Source organism: Arabidopsis lyrata, assembly GCF_000004255.2.
Source record: "Arabidopsis lyrata subsp. lyrata unplaced genomic scaffold ARALYscaffold_8, whole genome shotgun sequence".
In the NCBI taxonomy this organism is placed as follows: domain Eukaryota; kingdom Viridiplantae; phylum Streptophyta; class Magnoliopsida; order Brassicales; family Brassicaceae; genus Arabidopsis; species Arabidopsis lyrata.
Window position 1 is genome coordinate 13733360 of NW_003302548.1, and position 23026 is coordinate 13756385.

The 23026-nt window shown below is 33.3% G+C and overlaps 4 protein-coding genes and 1 long non-coding RNA gene across 8 annotated transcripts; 4 read left to right on the forward strand and 1 right to left on the reverse strand.

Annotated features, from left to right (window-relative positions):
* The first annotated feature begins 587 nt into the window (after positions 1-587).
* LOC9301852 lies at positions 588-3468 on the forward strand. Its single transcript, XM_002863992.2, has 2 exons — positions 588-1424; positions 2256-3468. Exons 1-2 carry the CDS (start codon positions 1075-1077, stop codon positions 2992-2994), a joined length of 1089 nt encoding a protein of 362 aa, XP_002864038.2. The 5' UTR covers positions 588-1074; the 3' UTR covers positions 2995-3468.
* Positions 3469-3698: 230 nt separating this feature from the next.
* Positions 3699-8094, forward strand: LOC9300115 (ferric reduction oxidase 8, mitochondrial). 2 transcript variants are annotated; one of them, XM_021031622.1, is made up of 8 exons: positions 3699-5312; positions 5393-5489; positions 5565-5756; positions 5846-6083; positions 6157-6484; positions 6568-6823; positions 6900-7630; positions 7713-8094. In XM_021031622.1, the coding sequence occupies exons 1-8, from the start codon at positions 5156-5158 to the stop codon at positions 7904-7906; spliced, it is 2193 nt and encodes a 730-aa protein (XP_020887281.1). In that variant the 5' UTR covers positions 3699-5155; the 3' UTR covers positions 7907-8094. The 2 variants fall into 2 exon arrangements, with proteins under 2 accessions (XP_020887281.1, XP_002864039.1); XM_002863993.2 differs by having other exon boundaries at positions 3700-5312; positions 5571-5756.
* A 1755-nt stretch (positions 8095-9849) lies between these two features.
* On the forward strand, positions 9850-20239 carry LOC9300117 (C2 and GRAM domain-containing protein At5g50170). 3 transcript variants are annotated; one of them, XM_021032705.1, is made up of 12 exons: positions 9851-10451; positions 11076-11126; positions 15939-16367; positions 16522-16583; positions 16661-17804; positions 17892-18074; positions 18203-18486; positions 18622-18738; positions 18956-19218; positions 19332-19506; positions 19639-19911; positions 20002-20239. In XM_021032705.1, the coding sequence occupies exons 3-12, from the start codon at positions 16007-16009 to the stop codon at positions 20209-20211; spliced, it is 3072 nt and encodes a 1023-aa protein (XP_020888364.1). In that variant the 5' UTR covers positions 9851-10451; positions 11076-11126; positions 15939-16006; the 3' UTR covers positions 20212-20239. The 3 variants fall into 3 exon arrangements, with proteins under 3 accessions (XP_020888352.1, XP_020888364.1, XP_020888358.1); XM_021032693.1 differs by having other exon boundaries at positions 9850-10451; positions 16512-17804; XM_021032699.1 differs by lacking the exon at positions 16522-16583 and having other exon boundaries at positions 16584-17804.
* On the reverse strand, positions 11331-12210 carry LOC110230275. Its single transcript, XR_002333390.1, has 2 exons — positions 11618-12210; positions 11331-11497 (listed from the first exon to the last, which is right to left on the reverse strand). It is a non-coding gene; the product is annotated as an uncharacterized LOC110230275 (long non-coding RNA).
* Positions 20240-22128: 1889 nt separating the features above from the next.
* LOC9300118 lies at positions 22129-23026 on the forward strand. The gene has a single exon (XM_021015656.1). It carries the CDS (start codon positions 22526-22528, stop codon positions 22850-22852), a length of 327 nt encoding a protein of 108 aa, XP_020871315.1. The 5' UTR covers positions 22129-22525; the 3' UTR covers positions 22853-23026.

Below are 23026 nucleotides of genomic sequence, written 5' to 3' on the forward strand. Positions count from 1 at the left end.
TTAGGTTGCTTTGGAGGAAAACAAACTGTTTTGGGTTATAAACACACTTTTAGAGATGCAGTTTTGTTTAGAGATGCCAGACGTTTGGTCTTAGATGGAATACTTTCTACCGTTAGATCTTTCTGAATTTTTTGACACAAGCTAGATGAAGATGTTAGCTTGAGTTCCAAATGGTTTGAAGGCAATCTAACGGTGCATTCAATATTTATACCCGAATTAGTGAAGACAGATCAGTCTGGCGAGCGTTTGAAGCAGGTGCAGAGCTTGACACCAGGAGCTCCGAGATCGATCGATCCCAGGAGTGTTCATAGTTAAGAATGGTTCTTCATTTATGAATTCCTCGTTTCGTTTACCCCGCTATTCATTGTCTTTTGAAATATCCTATTGCCCAGTATCAGTTATTCATAAGTTTAATCGCCTATTTTAATTGCATTTTTATTTACAATTCTGAAAGCCCAAACAAAACAACTTTTCGCTTTAGCTAATAAAGAGTCAGAAATCTTTAGTTCTTGTGGATCGATCCTATATATATTATCTTGCGGTTAAGTGTATCGGGTAATTACTCGAGCAATCATATACCCACACCAAAAAAATAACTAACCCATGATGATATCAGTTAATATGTATTTTTCTAGAAAATATATTCCAAACATCATCTCCGTGAATTTCATTGCGAAGATCTGTCCAACCGCAACAAAACATGTTACTTGATACTCCATTTGTAGCATTATTAGTGATTTTTAAAAAAATTAAAAGACACACATTTGACGCTTAGTCATTGCGTATACAATTCTCTCCTAGGCACGACCATCGATTCAGCTCTCCCGTTAATCTCCTCCGACGTCAGCGTAGCTTTTGCTCGCCGGCGTCGGGATTTCCTAAGCTTCGCTCTCTTTCGATTGGTTTTCTTTCTTTTTGTCTTCCCTTCTTCGAATTTTTTCCCCAATCTTTCTAAGTTTTTTCAACTTTTTCAAACCCTCTTGAACCCTTTGATCCCCGACAGCTACTCATTATCCAGCGACAAAAGACAGAGGTGGTTTCCCCCCTAAAGAAACCTCCACTTGGGCTTCGTTGATGGCAAAAATCTCTCTCTTGGACCATCAGATGCGCCATGTCCGGTGGAGACGTCGACGGCGCACATCGATTTCTTCTTCAGGTCAACGGTTTTTCCTTCTAGAAAAGCTTTGTCTCTCAGCCTCTGTTTCGGACCGTAGTCATAGTCTGCTATTGTCGAATCATCAAACGCCGGAGATGCTTTATTCATCTCAGATCTCTCCTTCATTTTTGGTAAGCCGCCGCATCTGCTTTCTCCCTTGGTTTGCAGTTGCGAGATTAGGGTTTTGTCTGGTGGGCCTTGTCCCCAGTTTTGGCCCAAAATCAATTATGAAGCCCAAACCCACTTCAATTAAACCCAGGTCTGCTATCTATATTAGTATAATCGCAGCACTTTTTGTGACGGGTGGGTAAAAAAGCTTTCGGGTATATCGGATATCCGACCTATTTTAAAAATTCCTTCAAAAAAAATTTATTGGGTTGGGTTATATTTAACCCAACTCATACACCGGATATTCCATATTTAATAATTTAGATTTTTAGAAGATTTGATTAAGATTTATAATTATGATTCTCCTATCATTTTTGTTTGATTTGTTTTTAACTGTTTTGAATCATCATATAATACATAAAGTAAAAAAAAAAAATTCAATTTTTTTTCTGCATATACTGTGATTCGAAATTTTAAAAACAGACATATATTATCCAATTGACGAAAATGTGTGTTTAACGTTCTACATCGATTAAAATATTTAGACAATGATTCAGAATCATATCATAAATAAGAACATTAATAAAATAAATGAGTTTTTTGGCGGGATGGGTTTGGCGGGATGGGTTTTTGAATCAACAATAATAAAAAGATTAAAATATCATTAATCCGCCGCTTCAATACGGATTTAATCCTTATTTTTTTTAATACAAATCACAGGACGGGTTAAGAAATTACGGAACGGGTTATATTTCGGAAATGATTTATATGGCGGACGAATTTGAATCAATATTTATATACCGCTTTAATACGGGTTAAATCCTCAGTTTATTAATAATTATCTCGTGGACTCGTGGTATACCGTTACTTAATAACAATTGTAAACTATAATATAAATAAATATGTTATAAGAAGATACAATTTACAAAATATTTTTATACTAACTTTAAAATTAAATCATCCCGCGGTGTACCGCGGGTTAAAATCTAGTTCTATTTATTTTGTCAATCTTTAGACAATGTTTGTGTCGACATTACACTTTCAATGGTCAAGGAAACCATCTGAGACTTCATTCTCCACCTTCGTTGCTTTGGATTAACAATCACTCCCTGAGAATCCTGGATTTTGCTTCAGCTATGGCTATGATTTATGATTCCAAGAGTTTGAAGTCTTATGGTTTTTTGTTCCCAAACTCAATTTGTTGGAGTTTTGAAGACAGTCATGGAAGATCTGTGACTATGTTTCAATATCTGACAATCCTATCTAAAGATTTCAAACACCGTCCAATTACAATCTCTTCTAAGTTTCGGATCCTTCTCTTCCAAGAAGATATCGAGTGTTATAAGAGAGATCATGAGCCCCTGTTTTGTGCCTCAAAGCAAGCTTTACCCGACTACAAATCCGTAGCCTCCCGAAGCCTAGCCGATGCACTACTCCGTGTAGCTCTTCTTGCGTCGGCGAGAACCTTGGCTTTGCTTTCTTCATCAACGTCACCTTGTCTCATGACAGTGACCATCTTGTCATCCATCGAATTGTTCGTGGAAGATCTTTCGACTAACCGTGATCTCACATGTGCCAAAACGCTTCATAGCCTTTGTCTCAAAGCTCTCATGGAATCCTTGTCGATCTACTTTATCTATATTGTTAAGGCATTGGGGAATGTCCATCTTTGTTATGTTTTAAACTTTGAGTATCTTCAAATCCTCCTCTTTGTACTTGGAATTATTTGAATGAATTGTAACAAGTATTTTGAACCAAAAAAAAAGAAGTGATTTTTAAAAAATTTATACACAAATTCATAAAATACATAATTTTAATTTAATTTATCTCTTTTACATAAAACACCATTGAGTAAAATGATATCAACCAATAAAAATATATACTCTAAAATATATTGGGTAAAAAAAAAAAATTGCATAAAAATTTGAAAATATCACTTAAAATGAAAAAACAATTTTTTTTTAAAACATGACTTATAGTCTTATAGACTTATGGTGATACACAGGGATATTAAAATTCAGCTAAAAGAAAATTAAAGATCCGACCCAAATTCCAAAAAAAAAAACCAACCAAAGTTTAACACAGCCCAAAACAAATAAGTTAACTGAACCCAACTACATATATAACCCGACCCTCCCCAAATGACATTAAATCAATCAAATAGATTTCTCTATGTTGAACAAAAAAAAAAAAACTTTACTCTATGTAAGTAAGACTCACATACATAGCATGGTAGGCCTAATTGCATTTGCATGTATACAAATTTAACTAAATTGAAAAGAAAAAAAATCGTGTGTGACAATTTGGTCATATTACTCCCGACTACATTAACATTCGTAAATAGCAGTCATAGGATACGAACTTGAACTCTCTTTTTTTTTGTTCATAATTAATTTTATTGTTTCTCGATTATATATATTTTGTCTAATCTATAAGTTAATTCAGTAACAAATGGTAAGATTGATGAACGGATGGACCATCAATCCACTACGCAGTTAAGGGACCAACTTTCCTCAAGTGAGGAAATAGGATCGCGACTACCACTTCCTTACACACCCGTGATAATATTGTCAACGTCATTCATGCTTTTTCACCTAAATTTCTTTATCTTAGTGGACTAGGCAATCAATTTGAAAACTCTACACTGAGTTCCAAAGTTTAACAAAACCATAAAATGAAGAGTCCTACAAATATGTTCTGTTTCGTCGTGCAACAAGTTCCACTTTGGCTACACACTAAAACAAAAAACCTAACAATTTTCCATGATTAAGGTCAAATGTTTTGTGGTGGATTTCTGACAGCCATATATATATGTCAGAAATGAGTTATTTTCTTCTAATGGTTAAGCATCGTCTTTCGCATTTCAACTATCACTTTTTCAAAGTTTTTGGCTATAAAGTTCACAACCATAAGGTGTTTTATCCACATTGGAATGTTTTCAACTAGATCCACCCCTCTTTTATAGTCCCTCATTCCAAAATAAAACACAAATAACGTAAAACTTGTCCTAAGGAAGCCTAAGTTGTACGCTTTCTATAAGGGCCGGACCAAGTAAAAGAAAATATAAATTAATTTGAAGCTAAACATCATAAGTTTGATAATAATAATCAAAGAAAATTTTCCAATTTATCGTGACAAGGTTTGCAACAAATCAAAAACAATACAACGACAACGTGAAAATAAAATAAACATAAAACATTTTTACTCATAAATGAAGTGTCCTGGACCATGAAGAATGCATGAGAAGACAGGGTAGGGAGCAATTCTAGGGAAAGACGGACGACAACAAAACGTCAAACCTAACCTATAAAAATTAAAAACGTGATTTATATATAAAGAACCGTAATGAAACAAAAAAAAAAAGTTAATAGTGAAAAGTTTAAGAAAACCAAGCTAATGATGGGTCTTTTTAACATAATAGTTTCACTTTTAACCACAAACACACACAAAAAATGTTTGAAATGACTAAGAAATTAATAAACTAAGGGAAACTTAAATGATTTCTTAGTACAAATTACAAATACATGATGAAAACTGAAAAGGAACAAATGCTTGAAAGTGCATAGCAATCAAGACATTTTTAGGAAATTACGAATAACTTACACATTTTGGTAAAGCACAAAAAATCTCAAAGTCACATTTTGGCATAATCTCTAAGGTTTCAACTTTCAAGAATAAATAAATAAATCATCAAATAATTGAAAGCACAGTAAAACTAAATTCTACATCTCTTGATAGTAAAAAAGAGAGTTGTGATAAGGTGGTGGGGCCTTTTATTTGGTCTTCTTTATTTTGAGTCCATATATAGAAAAATTGGAAGAAGCTAATCAAAAGGTTCAAAACTAAAACCACTTTTCAAACATTGGAACTATCTAAGTATTGAACACAAAGATGGCCAAAGTGTTGACACTACTTGTTCTCCGACTACTCATGAATCTCTCACTTATCGGTTGGATTTCTCTCTGGATCATCAAACCCACGACCCTATGGATACAATCTTGGCGTCAAGCTGAAGATACCGCCAAACACACTTTCTTCGGCTATTACGGTAAACCCTCAAACGAACCACAAAAATTTCTTTTATTGTACTTCAATATAAGTCTAATTTTTGCATTTATGACTTGTAAGGTCTCAACTTTGCCGTATTCTCATTCCCTCCTATTGCTCTCTCTATCGTTGGACTCATTTACTTGAGTTTACTGCCACAACATCATCATCCAACAAGGTAAAAATAATTTCAGTCCCAAGTCAAAGTTGAAAGTAAGTAATGATCAAAACATTGAAGTAGTGTTTTGTCAAGTTGTAGAGGAGGTAGGAGTGCAGCTATTACTGTCTCAAGACCAGCCATTATCAATAGCTTCATTGGAATTGTGTCTTGTTTCGAGATACTTGCTCTTCTTTTGTTCCTCGTCTTTCTTGCTTGGAACTTCTATGCCCGCGTCTCTAACGACTTCAAGAAGCTGATGCCTGTCAAAACCCTGAATCTTAACTTGTAAAAACTCTTTCCAATTCCAAATTCAGCAGTCTTTCTATTTATAGTTGTTAAATATTAATTGTTGACTTATTATTATATGTTTTCAGATGGCAGCTTAAGTACTATAGAGTTGCTACAAGGTTCGGTCTATTAGCCGAAGCATGTCTCGCTCTTCTTCTTTTCCCTGTCTTGAGAGGACTCTCGATGTTCCGGTTACTTAACATTGAGTTTGCAGCTTCTGTAAAATATCATGTGTGGTTCGGGACTGGTTTGATTTTCTTTTCTTTGGTTCATGGTGGAAGCACTCTGTTCATATGGACTATTACTCATCACATTGAAGAAGAGGTAAATTTTAATAACTCAGTTTCTTATAACAATCTTGAACTAGTGTCCTAACTCTTTCTTGTGGTAAAAACAGATTTGGAAATGGCAGAGAACGGGTCGGGTATATGTAGCTGGACTGATCAGCCTTGTAACAGGATTACTGATGTGGGTCACATCACTTCCTCAAATTAGAAGGAAAAACTTTGAAGTTTTCTATTACACACACCATTTGTATATAGTTTTTCTTGTAGCTTTCTTGTTTCATGTCGGTGATCGTCACTTTTACTGGGTGCTCCCCGGCATCTTTCTGTTTGGACTAGACAAGATACTTCGGATTGTTCAATCACGAACTGAAAGCTGCGTTCTTTCCGCCAATCTCTTCTCTTGTAAAGCCATTGAGCTTGTTTTGCCAAAGGACCCAAGTAAGAAAGTAAATTTCTCCAGTAATTTACACACAACAAAAAAGTTGCTTAAATAATTGGTGAATTATTTTTGTATTTTGCAGGGCTTAACTATGCACCCTCAAGTTTTATATTCTTGAACATTCCGTTGGTCTCACGGTTTCAATGGCATCCCTTTAGTATTATATCGAGCTCTAGTGTAGACAAACACACATTGTCTATTATGATAAAATGTGAGGGGGATTGGACAAATTCTGTTTATAACAAAGTAGAAGAAGCGGCAAATTCTGAAAAGAAGATTAACAACATAACCGTAAGAGTAGAAGGTCCTTATGGACCTTCCTCGGTAGATTTTCTCAGGTTGCTAAAACACTCTCTACATCAGCTCAATTTCAATAAGTTGTTTAAAACTTAAAATTATTGATATGTTTGGCAGGTATGATAATCTGTTTCTTGTGGCGGGAGGGATCGGGATTACGCCATTTCTAAGTATTTTGAAGGAACTCGCGTGCAAAAACCGCCTCAAATCTCCCAAGAGAGTGCAGCTTGTGTTTGCGGTTAGGACATTCCAAGATCTTAACATGTTGCTTCCAATATCCTCTATACTCTTTAACCCAATCCACAACTTAAACCTCAAGTTAAATGTTTTTGTCACTCAAGAAAAAAAACCTTCCAATGGTACAACAACATTGCAAGAGTTCTTGGCTCAATCACAAGTTCAGTCTATTCACTTCAAAACCGACGAGGACTATTCAAGATTCCCAATTCGTGGGCCAGAAAATTTCAGATGGCTTGCCACATTAGTCCTTATAACCGTGCTTACGTTTCTCGGCTTCTTGATAGGTCTAAGCCATATCTTTATACCTTCTGAACACAAGAATCATTCAGGGGTTATGAAGTTAGCTGCTTCAGGAGCAATGAAGACAGCTAAAGAAAAGGTTCCTTCATGGGTTCCAGATTTGATTATCATTGTCTCTTACGTTATAGCTATCACAATTGGTGGTTTGGCTGCAACAATTCTTCCATGGAGAGGAAAACACAGAGAGGCACCAAGAATGACTAAAGAAGAAGTAATTAAACCAGGGGAAAGAAACTTCACCGAGTTAAAACCAATTCCTCTTATTGAGGAACTTGAGATACATACCGGGGAAAGGCCAAAACTCGAAGGTACTTGTTAATTAAAACTACAATCTTCTTGAGTTATAGTGTCTATAAATTAAAGTTCTATGTATTTATTTTTGTAACACAGAGATAATGTCGGAGTTTGAGAAGAACTTGAGAGGATGGTCGAGTATAGGAGTGTTGGTATGTGGACCAGAGACAATGAAAGAAGATGTGGCATCGATGTGTCGCAAATGGCCTCAGTGTTTTGGAGTAGAGGATTCAGGAAGAAACAGAATGAAGATGAATCTAAATTTTCATTCTCTTAATTTTAACCTCTAATCTAAAAGCATTTTCTAAGATTGTATCGTTAGGGCATCATCAATGGGAGATCATGTCAGGTTGTTCTTAGAGAAAATATAATATTAAAATAATGTAAGATCATGTGTTTAGATATTTTGTTTAGAAGTTGATTAGTGGGAGAACATGTGTAAGATCTTAAGATTTAATAATATAATAATCTAAAAATTTTAAAACATATTACAATTATTAAAACATTTAAAAATAACATATAAATTGCAAACTTTAAAAACAGAAAATAAAAGTGAAATTACAATACTAAATATTTATGAAAAAAAACATTACAAATATAAATAACAATAAACAAAAATGAAAATGTTTTCTCCTTTGCAAAAAAGCGGATCCAATCACGGGCTGACACGTAGACCAGGAACAAGGCTTAAAACAGATCTCGAGCGAGATCACTTCCCTCTAATCCAAGCCCACTATTCATTTTTTCTCAATTTTTATATTCCTAAGCATATGGCCCATGATCTGCCAATGCATTCACGTGTATTTTACTATTTTTTTTATCTTATAATTGTATAATTTTTAGGTCTCTATCTTGTTTTAATGTTTTCAGTTTGAACCTTCTTCTCAAAGGAGAATTTGCATATAATGCAAATTCGTTTTTTCTTTTCTTTATATGGTATTTTCTTTTGAAACTTAAATACAGCTAGGTAAAAACATGCGCCATGAACGGATAAATCTTATGCTATTTGATTTTATGAATATATCTTATTTACAGTAAATTTATACATTTTATAAGTTTATTAAGAATGAAGTTTTATTATGTTTAAAGAGTACATAACACTTTTCTTTTTAACACAACTTAGAAATAAAAGCGGACTATATCTTGTAGATCTTCATATCGAACTGGTTTAATTATGGATTAATGGCTTGGTCAAGTTTTATTAAAACATATAAAAATACATTTACATTTATATATATATATATAGTACATATATATATATAGTATATATAATCATATATATAAAGCTGGCTCACTCTTTCAATATGAGTGTCACGTCGTTATTCTAGTGGCTGCCACGTGTAATCACCATAAATTCACTAAATTCTTATTATTATTTTTTTAGTTGAGAAATTCATTAAATTATTTTACGCTTAAAATATGAAATAATTGTGGTAATCAATATGTTTCATCGTCCCCTACATCTTTTTCGATACAGTTTTATCATCATATAGTTTTCAAAACTTTAACAACATTGTCTTCGCCTTAGAGAAAATGAAAACGCTTGTATCCCTAGTTTCGCTAGTCTCTTTGTAATTGCCAATTCGATAATAAATTTTTTCAATCGAAAATAATTTTAAAAATCCGGCTCGCTCTCGCCCTCGCCAGAGCTCTTTGACGAACTCACTTATCAGCACAAGTTCCTCCAGGATCAAAGGATGCCAAAAATCAGATCTTATTAGTTACAGTAAACTAGATCCGGATCCGCACATACGTGCGGGATTTTGTTTGTATTTGAATTTTTTGATGTATATAGCATTTAAGGCTGGATACCTGTTACATATATTCAATCCATTTTCCAACTCATACTCGTCTCGAAAAAAGGGTAATCGTGATCTTAGGGTCGGGTAAAAGATATTGTAATTCTATTACCCTTGGCCCGTGGGTAAGAATCGAGTATCGGGTATTTATTTTTAATACTTATTCCGTTATTTGATATGTTTATCGCTTTACTACATGACCGGTAAATGTTTTATTAGTGTTTTATAATATTACTAAAAAATTTATAAATATATTTTATTGTAAAAAATATAGCCTAAGTCTGTAATTTTATACTTTTGGAAATATACTATAGTTTTATGAGTTTTTTTTCTTTTTATAATTTTAATGTATATTTATGTTGGGCCTGTTTTTCATATTGGCCCAAAAGCATTTTTTTTGTTAAATGACTAACGTCACGTTTCTTCTCCCTGTAGCTCCTCTTCTTCTCATCGAACACTTTTTTTTTCTTCTTCTTGCTTAATCAATGGTATTCTCCATCTTCTTCTTCACATTCTCTTCACCTTCACTTTTTGGGCTTTTCGTTTGAGAGATAAAGACTTTCTAGACGTTTTTTCTTCTCTTATGCAGTACTAAGCAGAAGATCAATTTACAACAGACACCAAAAAAAAAAAAATTGGTACTGCAATTCGTTCTCTTTCACAAAACACACAAATCTTATTTTTTTTTTTTAATTCTTTCATTCTTAGGGTTCTTTCGATTAATAGAGTAAATCATTTGCTTACTCACCTATCGCGAGGAAGACAATGCGGTTTCAGAACTGCGAGTTAGAGTGGAAGATGATGTAGTTCAGAAATTAGGCCATTATATTAAACTCAGTGTGGAGTGTGGACTTCGAAGTATTTCTCAAGAAGCAGATCATGAAGAGGAAGAAGATTCATTATCACCGTCTTCTTCTTCTTCTTGTGGACGGGATAGATCTGTGTGGTTATGTTCAAGCTTGGTCTTTTCTTCGCGATTCTAACTGCTTTGGGTCTCGCTGGTTACAAATGGCTCGCTCCTTCAATCATGGATAAGGTTTAAAATTTCCTCCTTCAAAGATAATTCAATGCATGTTCCATTACAATGATACCTTGTTCCTAAAATCCAGTGTTGAATTTGTTCTGTTCTTTAGAAATTTTAGATCTTTATCAATTGGGTTTAATTAGGATTTCATCAATTAATCATCACTCTTGAATAAGATCTTAAGTACTGACCACAAGTCTGTATGAATTCGTCTAGTGTAGAAAAAAGTTCATTTGTAAGATTGGTTCATGTTTCATGTGAATTTGTATATGCCATTACCTTCAGATTCGATTAGCCGAAATAAAGTTTGCAGTTACTGTCCTGTGGCTAATTTTTGATACCTATATAACCAGACCCTCTTAACATATCCAATCCATAACATTTTTGGCTCTGTAACAATTATGTTATTATCCATTTACCTTTGTTTGCAGGAGCTAAACCATCTCGTAAAATGGGATATCAGACACACCCATTAAATATATGCAAGCTCATGCCATTTTTGTCAAAATATGATGCTTTATTTTCCCTTGTCATACTCTTTTTGATATTCATGATGGATGATTCACGTTCATGGTGTTAAAATTTTCTTTCCATTTAGGAAATTTGATTTGACTCACCATTGTTTTCTTGTGATAGGGAAGAATGCTGCTTGATATTAATTTCCGTGAAGGAAGTCTAGAAACAAAGGTTAGTAAGTTTCTTTTACCACATATAGATGATACCTTAACCTTATTTTACTTCATAGAATCAAATATTGTCAATTTTCTTATATAGAATTTAAGTTCATTACTATAACTCAGGGGTATAAGTGAAACAAACCAAGGAAACTTCACATAACTTGAGTATCATGAATGACTTTCTAATATAACTACGACAATGTAGTTGTTTCAATATCCTCAATTAAACACAATAAATATGTATCATGTCAGGAAAATAGTAAAGACAAAACAAAAGCATAAGATTTTTAAGAAAGTTCAAACGAAAATGGATGCAAAGTTCCAACAACTTTTGATACACACCATCACACGCTTCTCTTAACATTCAGGTTTCCATCTAACCTGGAATAAGAAGAACCATATGTTCATACAAAAAAAAAAAAAAAAAAAACCATATACCAGAATTACATTGTGAATAATAAACAAAACAAAAAAAGTAGAGAAGTTGTTTTTCTGGTTTACATTTTATCTTTGACACTTTGTAGTCACTCAATATTTTTTCTCTTTTGTGTGTATGTTTCGATTTTGGAATAAAAGAGATTTAAGAGGTTTCGGTGAATTGGAAATGATATAGATCACTACAATATTTATACTAAAAAGAAGTCGGCGAATTCATAAATAATTTTATAGGTTTTAAAACAATAAATCTTATACAATCTTGCTAGTTACGTAAAATTTAGTTTCAGTATTGGAATATGCTCTTGAGATTCCGTGTATAATATTAAGAGAATGTCTATATACAAACGTTTGTTTGGGAAATATAGATTTTCTTTGTTGATGATTTGATAATCCTTGATATCAGGTTGTAGATTATACTACTATTAAATAGATAGGAACAAATAAGGAAATAAGTTAGTAAGACTTTGAAAAAATGAGTTTAGAATTAGAGCTATTTATTATTGATTTAAATACAACTAGTGATATAAATATATTAGCAAATTTATAAAAAATGATTGAAATTAACATTTTCAAGTATACAAACCTTGAATTACGTGGTTAACATTATTGCTAGGATTTGAAATTTTAGTAATTGGTATAATTTTTTAGGAAATATTCAATTTGTTTTTTATGCTTAAGATTTTGTTTACTGTTTTGATTTAGTAGTTTTAGTAAGTTCTTAATATATGAGATTTGATTTGAAATTCGAATTAATCTTTTACTTGTCAAGTAGTTATGGCAAGTACAAATAATTAGGGTGAAATATTTGATTATCATTTCCTTATTATCTATGTTTTAATTGATTAATTATTTATTTATTTTATAGAGTAATTGATACTAACATTTTTGGTTTAAGCATTAATTTTTGTACTAATTTTAGGAAATGTCGAATAACAACATTCCTAAATTCCCAACCGAAAAAATCGACCCCAGGATCCACATGATCCACGTGTGTATCCACCCCCATTAGCCCAAAATCCAACCCAGAAAGTCTAAGATCCGCGAGTTTGTACACTGTCAAAATACCAACTTTACCCTTTAAAGAATTTTATTGTTTACTCTTTAAATTCAAAATTTCTAATGGCATCAATTGTAATACTTTACCCTTAATGAGGTTATTTATTCTACGATGATTCCCAATTAATAGTATAGATAATTTAGTATATTTTTATACGTTTTAATTAATATATTTTTACTCGTTTCATAAATTACAGTTGAAAACCGTATGGTTATAGAAAACAGTATGCGGTTATGGTTTGATTTTGTTCATGGAATTTAAATACAATGCCACTAAACCAGTAATTAATTCACTAACCAAATGATATTAACCCAATGAGAGTAAACCGACTATAGAAGCTCTAATACACAATGTAAGCAAACTTTCTATCAATACGGCCAACTTTAAAAACAAATGTAAAATTTTGTGGCCCAAAATACGTGTAAGACAAATGACTGTGACACATAGTTATGTGACTTACGTACGTCAAACAAAATCACCAGCCGCCTTGAAATTTCAAGTTTGTGGATTGAATCAAAAATCAGAAACCATATACGTATAAGATTTATGTTACATCCTTAAATTTGGGGGCAATGTATACATTGAATCGAAGAGTCTTGATTTAAATCGAATAATTTATTTCCAAAAATTGTTTAACATTATCTAAGAAATATTAATTATGGTTTAAATTAATATTTAATTATGGGGGCACTATATTATTATTATATACAATTAGTTGATGTAAGTAACAAAAATAAATAGGGTTGGCTGATTTTTCAGTCCTATACTAGTTGCAATCTCAGCTTTCCACCCCAAACTACCTCTGAAAGAACAACCAAAAAAAATTTAATCTTAATAAAACTACACGTACTTTCGGATTTGTTCGTAAAACTACGCCTCCAATTGAACCGATCAATTAACCGATAATATTTAATCCGGTTTGACTTACCCAGAATTTTGACCAAAATTAATCGATTTTGACTCTATTTTAACCCAATTTTGACCCAAAAACAAATATAAAAGAAAAAATGTTTTCTCTATAAATAAATTTATTTATTTATTTATTTTTATAAACAATTAAAATAATAAATTATAACTTAATTTTATCAAAAAAAGATAAAAAAAAAATAAACCACAAAAGAATTATATAATAAAATTTTGGTATATACTTTTGGTAATATTACAAAAAACTAAAATAATAATTTTTTTTGGCAATCATAATATATGACCTTTGAATTTTGTATATTATGAAATTCAAAGTATATGCAAAACTCATATATATATATATATATATCCTTAAACACCACAAATCAAAGTATATATATATATATATATATATATATATATATATCCTTAAACACCACAAATCAAAGTATATATTATGATATTTATAAATTCATTTTTCTTTATAGATTCAGTTTTTTTTTTATAAATTCAAAGGTCGGTTATATATATATTTATATAATATATATATATATATATGGTGGTTTGAAAAAGAAAAATGCGCTTGAATTTTATATATATATTATACCAAATTCATTATATATATATATATATATAAATGATTAAATGAATTTTATTTGTGGTGATATTATATACTTTGATTTGTGGTGATATTCAAAATATACATTTTATTTTTGGCAATCATTTTTCTTTATAAATTCAAAAGTCATTTTTCTTTCTAAAAACACAATAATATATATATATATATATATATAACCAACCTTTTAATTTTTAAAAAGAAAAATGAATTTATAAGAAAAATGATTGCCAAAAAGAAAATGTATATTTTGTTATATTACCAAAATTTTATAACAAAATATAGCACAAAAAATAATTTGTGGTCTATTTTGGTATATTTTTTGTTGTTGTATATTTTGTTATATAAACAAAAGTATAGACCAAAAATTTGTTATATATATTTTTTTGTGGTATACTTTCATATTATTTTTTGGTATACTTTCATATTATTTTGTGGTATATTATTTTTTTGGTAAAATTAATTTATTATTTTTAATTGTTTATTAAAAATAAATAAATAAAAATAATAATTTTATTTATAGAGAAGACATTTGTTTTCTTTTATATTTGTTTTTGGGTCAAAATTGGGTTAAAATGGAGTCAAAATTGATTAACTTTGGTCAAAATTCTGGGTAAATCAAACCGGATTAGATATTACCGGTTAACTGATCGGTTCAATTGGAGGCGTAGTTTTAAGAACAAATCCGAAAGTACGTGTAGTTTTATTGAGATTAAAGTTTTTTATGGTGGTTTTTTCAGAGACAAAAAGTTTGGGTTGAAAAGTTGATATTGCAATTAGTATAGGATTGAAAAATCAGCCAACCCAAATAAATACCTCAAGAAGTTTTTAAAACTAATTAATATTCTTTATTTGCTCTATTTTAAAACGTATACTATATTTTTCTATTATTTAGCTTTAAACCATAACAAAAATGTAGATTACGTTTATCGAACCGAAATAAATACTGAATCGAAATAAATCTACCAAAAATAATTTTGTTATCAACCACATCCACTTTAGTTAAAGAAAGAAATCACAACAATTCCCACAATTCAATAATTAAATCCACAAAATCTTGGAGAAAGTAAGAGAAATAAAAAGATCTTACATAAACAATTCAAAGATGCCCTCTCTCACAATTCACACACACTTACAAAACAAAAGAGAGAAACATTGTTTTTAATAACTCTTTTATTTCAAAACAAAAGAGAGAAACATTATTCAATCAAAAGATGGTATACTAGTACAAAGAGCTCAAATTCTAATAACTCTTTTATTTCCCAATTACCCAAAGATTCTCTCTCACTTCACAAAACTAGCTTTGAGAATCGTGTGTTCCACAAAATCCATTAAAGCTGAAACGGTTTTGCTCACCATTCAAACAAAAACAACAAATTATTAAAAATTATTAACATGAAGATGTATTTTTAGTCAAGCCGTGACCTTATTTTCCTCGTCCTAGTTCGAGTCTATTTTCTCACCGGAGTTCGCCTCTAGTAAATCACGTTTGCTTAATAAAGATTTTCTATAGATATTACTCTTTTTTTATTGCAGTTTGACTCTAATAAATTACGTTATTTTGTATGGTAGAGATTGTCTATGAATTTTGTCGATCTAACGATGTAAAAAAAAAAAAGAAAAAATTGATTAAAAAAAATGAAAAACCAGTAAAAAGAGTGAACCAACAAAAATCGCCGAATGAGAAAACCGACCGACCCATCATCCCAATCATCTCTTTCCGTGTCACTCTCTTCCTCTCCCACGTTTTGCTTCTCTCTTCCTTTATGGGTTTTAATATCTTCTTCTTCTTCTTCTTCAATCTTCAGTTTTCAAATTCACATTTCTTCGATTCCTTCATCATCATCATCACCTCTCTCGCTTCTCTCTCAAATCGATGAGGCTCTACGTCTACATATTACAAGCCAAAGATTTACCAGCCAAAGAGACATTCGCGAAGTTTCACGTTGGGAAACACAAGTCCAAAACGAGAGTCGCGAGAGACACTTCGTCACCGATCTGGAATGAGGAATTCGTTTTTCGAATCAGTGACGTCGACGAAGGTGACGATGTTGTTGTATCGATTCTTCACCATGAGCAGCAGCAAGATCATCAGTCTATTGTTTCCACCACCGGATTAATTGGTAAAGTTCGGATTCCGCTTTGTTCCATTGCTGCTGAAGAGAATCAAACTTTGTTGCCGACTTGGTTTGTTATTGAGAAGCTTAGTGATGGCAAGTTCGTTAACATCGAATGTGGTTAGTTTCTCTGTCAACTTTGTTGATATCGATTTTGGTTTTTGTTGGAATTTGATTCTCTAATCACTTGTGGAACCATTAGAGTTTAAACGTTTAGCATTAGAGGAAATGTAACTTGTGCCTACTTTGTTGATTATGATTAAGTGACTTGTAGAGGTGTGTATGGAGGGAGGTTTTGGTTTATCTATGGATATGAACTTTACCATTGTCTATCAGGTAAAATTCTTCTGAGTTTGTCTTTGCAAGGGAAGTGGGAAAGTACCTCTGGTGAAAAGGTTCTTAATGATAAGCAGGATATTAACTTGGAGGGTGTGAAAGAACTCCAAGGATCGCCGAAAGATTTGATATCTTCTAAAGATGGGAGGCGGCGTAAACACCATGATGGGAAGCATATAATGAAGAATTTTGTCAACCAGATTGACAAGCTTTTTCATAAGAAAGAGGAAATTTCTAAGAGGCTTCATGATGATTCATCGGTAGATCAAACCGTTAACTCAAATTATGAGGATGCTACTGACAAATGTTCTTCCTCTGCTACTTGTACTGGCTTTGAGGAAGGTCTTGACCTGATGCAGTCTTGTGACAGCGAAAGAGAAGAAATGCCTGAGAATCTTCAAGGGGGAATTCTTCTTGATCAGAAATATTTAGTTTCACCTTGTGATCTTAACAAATATCTTTTCACGCCTAGTTCGCAATTTAGGAAAGAATTGGCCGAACTTCAAGGTCTATCGGATGTACAGGAAGGGCCTTGGACAGTGATGCAAGAAGATACTCCTCGTCTAACACGGGTTGTTACATACATGAGAGCTGCATCAAAGATGGTCAAAGCTGTAAAAGCTACTGAGAATCAAGTTTATCGGAAAGCGAGCGGGAAGCAGTTTGCTGTTTTTGTTAGTGTAAGCACACCAGATGTTCCATATGGAAATACCTTTAAAATAGAGTTGCTTTACAAGATACTACCTGAAACAGAGCCAACTGCTGATGGGGAATCTTCTCGACTGATCATATCATGGGGAATTCAGTTTAATCAAAGTACTATAATGAAAGGTATGATTGAAGGAGGTGCTAGGCAAGGGCTGAGAGAGAGCTTTGAACAATTTGCTAATCTCCTGACTAAGACTTACAAAACTCTTGATCCGGCTGCTGTATTGGACAAAGATCAGGTTATAGCAACAGTGCAGTCAGAACAAAAGACTGATTTGAAATCAGCTTTTCTATACTTTTGGAGTTCCTCTGTCTTCTGTGCTGTTCTTTTGTCTGTATATGTTGTGGCTCATATGCTGCACTGTGAGCCCAGCAAAATCCAAGGGTTTGAATTTTATGGCCTTGATTTGCCTGATAGTTTCGGAGAGCTATTAAGTAGTGGAATACTAGTTCTTCTTTTGGAGCGTGTTTATATGATGACTGTGCACTTCATACAAGCTAGATTGCATCGAGGCGAGTCTATATTTAAATAACACCTTTAACAGTGTATTGCTTGTGCAGTCCAATTAACGTCTAGTTTTGTTATTTTCTTGATTTCAGGAAGAGATCAGGGAGTCAAAGCAAATGGTAAGGGATGGATTCTGACAATAGCTTTAATTAAGGGAACAAATTTGGCTTCAGTGGAAGCAACAGAGCTCTTTGATCCCTATGTTGTTTTCACTTGCAATGGGAAAACAAGAACTAGCTCTGTCAAACTTCAAGCTCAGGATCCACAGTGGAATGGTAATCAAACCTTTTCTCTTATTTATCTCTTTATTGTCAGTAAATATACTGTGTCTCATTTTTCTATCTGTCATTATTCTAATATATCGCCACAGTGCCACTAAAATACATTGGTGTGGTTCTTGCAGAGGTAATCGAGTTTGATGCAATGGAGGAACCACCATCGGTATTAGATGTAGAGGTATTCGATTTTGATGGTCCATTTGACCAGGGTGCTTCTCTTGGGCATGCAGAGATCAATTTCTTGAAACATACAGCCGATGAACTTGCGGACATGAGTGTTCCTCTAGTTGGTCATCATGCTCAAGCCTCCCAGTCAAAGTTACAACTGCGAATTTTTCTGGAAAACAAGAACGGGGTTGAAACAATGAAGGATTACTTGAGTAAGGTGGAAAAGGAAGTTGGCAAGAAGGTAAGCATGTGCATTTACTGTAATGATGTATCATTAACTGGCCAGTATTTGAGACTCAGTGTGGTTGCTGGAAAAATCTTTTATTATTTTCATGTGTAACCCTGATGTCTTTTCCCTTATTGTATGTGCTGACAGTTGAACATTCGGTCACCACAGAAGAACTCCGCTTTCCAGAAACTGTTTGGTTTGCCCCATGAAGAATTTCTTCTCAAAGAATATACTTGTTACTTGAAGAGAAAACTGCCTGTGCAGGTTTGCTTTTTGTTTTCCTTTCTCAGATTCTTGAACTAGTTTTCCCTTCTTTACCAAAGAAATATCTTCGACAGCGTGGTGGACTTCACTCATAGATCTTTGTGGATTGTACTCATAGATCTTTGTGTATTGTAGTTAAGCGAGAATACAGAAAACCCGCATTGTGATAGTATAGAACTGTTATTAGAATCTGAAATCTGCTTGCTAATGTTGACAGGGCAAGCTTTTTCTGTCTGCTAGAATTGTGGCGTTCTACTCGAATGTATTTGGACACAAGACAAAGTTTTACTTTCTTTGGGAAGATATTGATGACATCCAAGTGCTTCCCCCAACTTTTGCTTCATTAGGAAGCCCTTTACTGCTCATTATTCTGAAAAAGAACCGAGGTCTTGATGCAAAGCATGGGGCTAAATCTCAGGATGATGAAGGAAGACTTTGGTTCTATTTTCAGTCATTCGTGTCATTTGATGCGACCAGCAGGTACTTGAAGGAATTTGGTTTACATGCTCATCAATGACCAAACCCAAAGCGATTAGTTTACTGGTTGTATCTAACAATCTATATTGAATGTGAATCATTCATGAAAATGGCAGGACAATCATGGCTTTGTGGAAAACAAGGACGTTAAGTGTAGATCATAGAGCACAAATAGCAGAAGAAGACCAAGATGTGGCAGATCCTTTCCTCTTGCCTGAAGCTGTTGCAGTTGTTTCAGATACGGATGCATTAATGATGTCAAAAGTGTACACGTGTGATCTACCTGGCGATGTATAAATCATCTTTCACTCCTCCTTATGCTACTTCCATTTTAATAGAGGCTATGCAACTCTTGGGTTTTAGTGAGGATCGGTTTGAAGATGGTGTTTTCGGAACTTGATTTCAAATGATTTTCTGTTACAGGTAGAATTGGTAATGAAGATCTTTGGTGGAGGAGAATTGGAGCGTAAGATCATGGAGAAATCCGGATGTCTGAGTTACGCGAGTACAACATGGGAATCTAAAAAACCAGGCATCTACGAAAGACGCCTTTCTTACAAATACAATCACTATGTGTCTGTATTTGGAGGCGGAGTTACCTGCACACAACAGAAATCTCCAGCTCCAAATGATGAAGGCTGGATCATAAATGAGATTGTGGCTCTCCACGATGTTCCATTCGGAGACCATTTTCGCGTAAGTCTTCTTCTTCTACCTCAGCTTTTATATAGACAGTCCAATATTGAAACAATTTACTTTCGCTAAACGATAATGACGATAATGTAGGTTCATATAAGGTATGAGGTGAAGAAAGCAGGAGTTGATTGTAAAACAAGTAAATGCGAAGTGTATCTGAAGATCAGGTGGCTAAAAACAATAAAGTTCGAGCAAAGAATTAGCAAAAGTATAATGGAGAAATTCAGGAATCGATTCAAAGTTATATTTGATTTGTTCCAGAAAGAATCTGTTGCAAATTCATCTTTGACACTTCTCTGACTAATAAAACTATACCTGTTTTAGATCTCTTCTCATTAGTCAATATTAAAACCTTCTCTTGCTCCAATCATGTGGCTTGCACGTGATCGTGATTCACTTGCCAACATGGGAGGGAATTGAACATTTCCTAACAATGTCCCCAAAATTAGTGCTTAGCTACACAATTAGCACCAATTTTATCTACTTCTGAAAACTGTGATGTTCAAATAGCCTCAGTGAAATCAAATGATTGTCACATTCAACAAAATCTTACACCATAGCACTACTTTTTTCAGTAAATTGTAAAAAATTTCAATAAGATTACCTTTAATAGATTCTATCATTGAAGCAAAAATACAAGAATAATACATACGTAGGTAAAGACTAAATGTTTGCATAGCTATAAATTTCCAATATTTGAAATACTAAGTAATTATGTCCGACTTATACGTGTGTGTCTCTATCTATTCAGCTACGAGCGACCAACCAAAGCAGCTACAAATCGGTTAACTAAGTGAAATCAGCTACATTACGAGTAAATTGCTGTACTTAGGCCTGGGCAAAAAAACCGTACCCGAGTACCCGAACCGAAACCGACCCGAAAAAACCGGTTCGGGGCGGGTACGGGTATTAGCTATTTACCCTATTGGGTTTTGTATTGTCGTACCCGTGGGTATAGGGTAAAACCCGATCCGAACCCGATACCCGAACGGGTACTCGATTACCCGAAATTACTTATACTTATACATATAAAAACTTTATATATATGTAATATTTGAGCTAAATACATTTATATCCAAATATCCGAGAGTAATTACCAAAATTAAATGCACTTATATTTATATATTTAAGACTAAATATATTTATACGCGAGATGCTTGTAAATTTTTTAAATATTTGGACAAAATTCCGGTTATTCGGATAAATTTTTGGGTGAAACTCGGATATTTGAGTAAAATTGCGGATAAAATTCGGATATTAGAGTAAAATTTCGGGTAAAATTTGGGTATTTGGTAAAATTTTGGGTATTTGGGTATAAAATACCCGAACCCGATGGATGCCCGATTTTTTCGGGTATTTAGCGGTTCTAAAAATCTAAACCCGAACCGACCCGAACCCGATTAGACCCGAACCGAAACCGAACCGATATTTTAGATTTACCCTATTGGGTCCTAAACTCCTCTACCCGAAAGACCCGTACCCGATCGGGTTTTACCCGAACCCAACCCGCATACATGAATGCCAACCCCTAGCTGTACTAAACAAAAATTATTGAAATAACCGTCGGCTCAATTAATTGTGTAGGCAATTATTGTTGGTAGATACAAAAAGTTGGCACAAATTTGAAATTAACTAACGTGATTTTATGGAATTTTATAATAGCAAATAGAATCTTATGTTATATTTATACTGAAAATATTATACCTAACAAGTAGTATAGCATTCTATTATTGTAGTGATATAATGCACTGATAATAATAACATGTTATTCTTATATTACCGTATAATAGTGTTTTTGAAAATTAAGTAAGAATATAAATATATTGAATAGAATTTTATGTTTGAAAATAATGAAGGTGTTTTTAGCAATAGAATAATAATCAATATTTAAAATGGTATATAACATTATGGATGTCATGTTATTCTTCATTTTCTTGATAAGATTTTTTTTTGTAAAATAACGTTCCCAAGTCATGTCACAAATTCTCATTTCTCTACCCCTAAGAAAGATTCATGAATTTTCCACATCTCTTGGAAACTAGTATAGCTAATTTGGTTCGGGATATTTTGATGATTATCCAAAAAGATATAGAAAACTATTTCTTTCATTAGTTTGGGTTTGTTTTTTTTTTCTTTTTAATAGAGTACTGTGTCATCAAATTGAGTTTTGCGATGCTCGTTTGTAGCATAATCTTAGATCCATTGTATAGCCAATCTATAAACCTCGAGTTGCTACCTCAGCAACACATCCCAAAAACTGACTCAGCAACCGAACATAACATACATTGCTCCTCAGTTTTTGCCCCGAGATGTGGAATCCTTACTTACACAATTCCCATGCTTCTGTCTGTTCATTGTCTTCATCCATCTTTTTCATTTCTTTAATACTACAAAATAGACACCAAATGCCTTTAAGTGTCTCCTACTTCAAACCACTTTCATGAATCATTTCATAACACAACTCATAAAACTCAACCTCCCCCATGTGCCTTCACATGCATTCCAATGAAAACACCACTCAATTAAATTAAATCTCCTATTAAATTCCATTTAAGCATTGTTGTTAACTTCAAAATTTAGGCAAACCACTTTTGACTTACACATTCACAAAACTATGGATCTTTGCAAAAGTAGAGCAACAACCACCGTTACTCTCTCATGTCTCCTCTTCTTTGTTTCTTCCTTCTACACAATCTCCACCGCGAAATCTGTCACTAATCCGCTCTATCAACTCCTTCTGTTCACCGCCTTCTTTCTCGCTGCAGCCTTGTCTCTTCTTATACTGGTGGCGGCGGCACGAGCCACCATGGTCGCGTGGATAACTATCCTCGTCTTACTGGCCTTTTCGGGTACACGTCGCCGTGTTTTAGCGCGGAGAGGGAAGACAATCACCGCGGATGTGGCGATGTGCTTGTTTAGAGAGACAAATCCTCGCGGTTAGTCTCGTGAGGCTTGTTTGTTGTTAGAGAGTATTTTCATATCACTTTTGTATATAACAAAAATATGTCTTTTTGTGAATGATTTTCCCCTTTTTGTATTCATTTATACTGATTCTAATTTAATTTTAATATATATATGTGCTTTAAATGTTTATTCAATACTTCTATAGTTACAA

Bases quoted from the DNA above. Each gene is read 5' to 3' on its own strand.
- LOC9301852 (XM_002863992.2), top strand. From the start codon at position 1,075: ATGGCAAAAATCTCTCTCTTGGACCATCAGATGCGCCATGTCCGGTGG. The intron at 1,425-2,255 runs CTATATTAGTAT...TTAAAATCTAGT, and splicing joins ATTAAACCCAGGTCTGCTAT to TCTATTTATTTTGTCAATCT.
- LOC9300115 (XM_021031622.1), top strand. From the start codon at position 5,156: ATGGCCAAAGTGTTGACACTACTTGTTCTCCGACTACTCATGAATCTC. The intron at 6,485-6,567 runs GTAAGAAAGTAA...TGTATTTTGCAG, and splicing joins TGTTTTGCCAAAGGACCCAA to GGCTTAACTATGCACCCTCA. The intron at 7,631-7,712 runs GTACTTGTTAAT...TTTGTAACACAG, and splicing joins GGAAAGGCCAAAACTCGAAG to AGATAATGTCGGAGTTTGAG.
- LOC9300117 (XM_021032693.1), top strand. From the start codon at position 16,007: ATGAGGCTCTACGTCTACATATTACAAGCCAAAGATTTACCAGCCAAA. The intron at 16,368-16,511 runs GTTAGTTTCTCT...ATTATGATTAAG, and splicing joins GTTCGTTAACATCGAATGTG to TGACTTGTAGAGGTGTGTAT. The intron at 19,219-19,331 runs GTACTTGAAGGA...TGAAAATGGCAG, and splicing joins TCATTTGATGCGACCAGCAG to GACAATCATGGCTTTGTGGA.
- LOC9300118 (XM_021015656.1), top strand. From the start codon at position 22,526: ATGGATCTTTGCAAAAGTAGAGCAACAACCACCGTTACTCTCTCATGT.